This window comes from Capsicum annuum, unplaced genomic scaffold, assembly GCF_002878395.1.
Source record: "Capsicum annuum cultivar UCD-10X-F1 unplaced genomic scaffold, UCD10Xv1.1 ctg45454, whole genome shotgun sequence".
NCBI lineage: Eukaryota > Viridiplantae > Streptophyta > Magnoliopsida > Solanales > Solanaceae > Capsicum > Capsicum annuum.
The window spans coordinates 1-2,579 of record NW_025852954.1 but is presented as its reverse complement, the minus strand read 5'-3'; the positions used below and the strand labels follow the sequence as shown (position 1 = coordinate 2,579).

At 39.2% G+C, this 2,579-nt stretch overlaps 1 protein-coding gene across 1 annotated transcript; it reads right to left on the bottom strand.

Annotated features, from left to right (window-relative positions):
* Window positions 1–205: 205 nt before the first annotated feature.
* LOC124892288 (NAD(P)H-quinone oxidoreductase subunit K, chloroplastic-like) lies at window positions 206–1,623 on the bottom strand. The gene is made up of 3 exons (XM_047403617.1): window positions 1,561–1,623; window positions 1,088–1,178; window positions 206–549 (listed from the first exon to the last, which is right to left on the bottom strand). The coding sequence occupies exons 1-3, from the start codon at window positions 1,621–1,623 to the stop codon at window positions 206–208; spliced, it is 498 nt and encodes a 165-aa protein (XP_047259573.1).
* Window positions 1,624–2,579: the final 956 nt, after the last annotated feature.

Here is a 2,579-nt window from a genome sequence, read left to right as displayed (position 1 = left end):
TATGGTTCCGAAGGATGAACCGGATATGGACAGTTCAAATAAGATTTCATTCTTGAACAAAAATCCATTTTTTGATTTATTTCATCTATTCCATGACCGTAACTTCAGAAAATACCGGATCTCCACCTACACAAGCAAATTGTTGATAAAACTCCAAAATGGCATTTTCTTTTGACCCAATTTTTACTGGACAAAGGAATCCTATCTAATTCACTAATTCGGGGGAAGATACTGAATTTTTGTATTTGGAAAAGATTTCCGTAGGAATCTCTGAAGTAGATGGTGGTTGATAAAGAACTCTTTGATCATAATTTCCCGTATGAATACTGCGTCGAACATGAAACTTGTGATTGGTAGTAAAACACCGATTCACTCGTTGAGACCTAATTCGATCTTCATAGAGTTCTCGAGATATTTTCTTACGAAGTTTTGTTATAGCATCTATAACCGCTTCCGGTTTAGGTGGGCAACCTGGCAAATATACATCTACAGGAATTAGCTTATCGACTCCCTGAACAGTACTATAAGAATCAGTACTGAACATCCCGCCTGTAATTGTACAGGCTCCTATAGCAACGAATGTACTTATTCGATCTAATAGAATGATTTTGCCGTATCCAGAATAATACCAATCCAAGCCATTTCATGAATAAAATGTGACCAATTAACCAACCAACAAAACCACTTGTTACAAATAAGATCTTGTTGTTGCATCGAAAGAGATAAATGTTGACTAATCTGGCTAACATTGAACTTGGTAAAATAAAATGGTTGAATAATTGAAAAATGAGATTATTCAGTTTTGATTGTTTATCCTTTCCTGCGCTTGTCTTGTATTGAGGTATACCAAAGAAATGAGTAAAAGTAGGTAACAGAAGGGGAGGGATTGCTGTTTTTTATTAGTGAGGACAAGCCGCTTTCATTTTCAACAATCTAATGGTAGGGCGAGTAGGCGGTTCGTATCTTTCTATGACCCCCAGAATAAGAAGTTGGAGGATAGGCAGAGCAAGAGCTCTTGAAGTCTACCCGGGCGCGCTTCTTCATTCATCCATTTAGGCCCGGCTAGGAACACGTGGATCCAGGGAACCTGGCTCGGGAACAGCTGGAACCGAAAATGAAGCAGGAACAGACTTGTCCTTTGGTCGAGTTTGCTTCACTTCCTGAGCCCTCACCACTTCCTGCGACAGCTAACAAGGGGCATTTAGGACAACTCGTTCATTTAGCACAACTTTATTCCGCTCGGGCCTCTCTTTGGAGAGTCCCTTCTTTCCAATCTATAAATATAGTACTGGCTCGCTATTCAAATTATTCAGATAAGGTAGGAAAGCTACAAACCAGTCTTAATTCCTGCAGACTAAGATTCAGTTTCAAGTCCCAAGGGATTCAACCTGTGCTCAAAAATAAAAATATTTTGAGCACGGGTTTTTTTGGTCCAAGTGTATCTTGTCTTTACTACGAATTATTTTCCTTGGTTAACAATAATTGTTGTTTTTCCGATATTTGTGGGTTCACGACTTTCTACGCAACGATTTCTTCTTCTCTTTTGATTTATCAAGTTACAGGGGGGAGACCAAGAGAGTAGATTGGCTGGTTTTTCCAGTCAAGTATAGTTGATAATTCCATTTTCGAATATGAATTTGAATAGATTCTCTTTATTATTCTTATGACTTTGTTCCGTCTATGATATGGTTAGTACCATGACATTCCCTAGGAACGATTGGTCCCCTTCAAGACAGACAATACTCTGGACTTTAGAACAATGGGATGCAAAACTACCCAAAGTACAGAATACTATCCGCCCAACCCAATTATTATTTATAATAATTAAGAATTTTATTAGGTTGGAAACCTCCTTTCGGAGGTCTCAGTTCTTACATATAATTTCTGAATTTATACAGAAGTAATTCGCGAGATCATGCACCTCTCTTTCCTACTTATAACGGAAAAGGGTACAGCTGGTTGGTCCAGCCTATTCTTGAAATAAACGTCAGGCTGGTAATCCCAACCAAATAAGCAATCGCAATCGCTACAAGCAACCTATTTCATACCCTTTTCGTCGTACTTCCTCTTCTCCTTCTCTTCTTTCTCTCCCTGCCGAGCTATATCTGGTAATCCTTTATAATATCAAAATTGGATTCGAAACTTCCTATTTGTTAAATTTGTGAAAAAGAAAAAGGGGAGTTGTCTAATATCTTTCTAATTAGTTTATACCTCAAGGGAATTTTAAGAACCAAAATGGAGTCATAAAGCTTTAATTACTGAATCACTGTCAGTCTCTTGAGCGACCGATCAAGAAATACAAAGATAAGGGGAATGGTTAGTGATGACGGCATAGGACATAGAAAGTTCCTTCTCTCTCTTTTGAATCCCAGGGATTGTCTCAGGGAAGAGGCCAGTCCCTGAAAAAGCGCGGAGAAGGAAGAACAACCGTTTGACTTTGGCACATGAGGTGGCGGGTTTGGCTAGGTAACATAATGGAAATGTATCGGACTGCAAATCCTGGAATGACGGTTCGACCCCGTCCTTGGCCTTGAGGAGTGGTGAGCAGCACGGAACTTGTTTCAATCAAATGGCATAGT

Excerpts from the sequence above, each read along its gene's own strand:
- LOC124892288 (XM_047403617.1), bottom strand. The coding sequence starts at position 1,623 with ATGGAATTATCAACTATACTTGACTGGAAAAACCAGCCAATCTACTCT. Across the intron at positions 1,179-1,560 it reads ACTCTCTTGGTCTCCCCCCT|GAAGTGGTGAGGGCTCAGGA; the intron begins GTAACTTGATAA and ends TAGCTGTCGCAG. Across the intron at positions 550-1,087 it reads TCCAGCTGTTCCCGAGCCAG|GCGGGATGTTCAGTACTGAT; the intron begins GTTCCCTGGATC and ends GTACAATTACAG.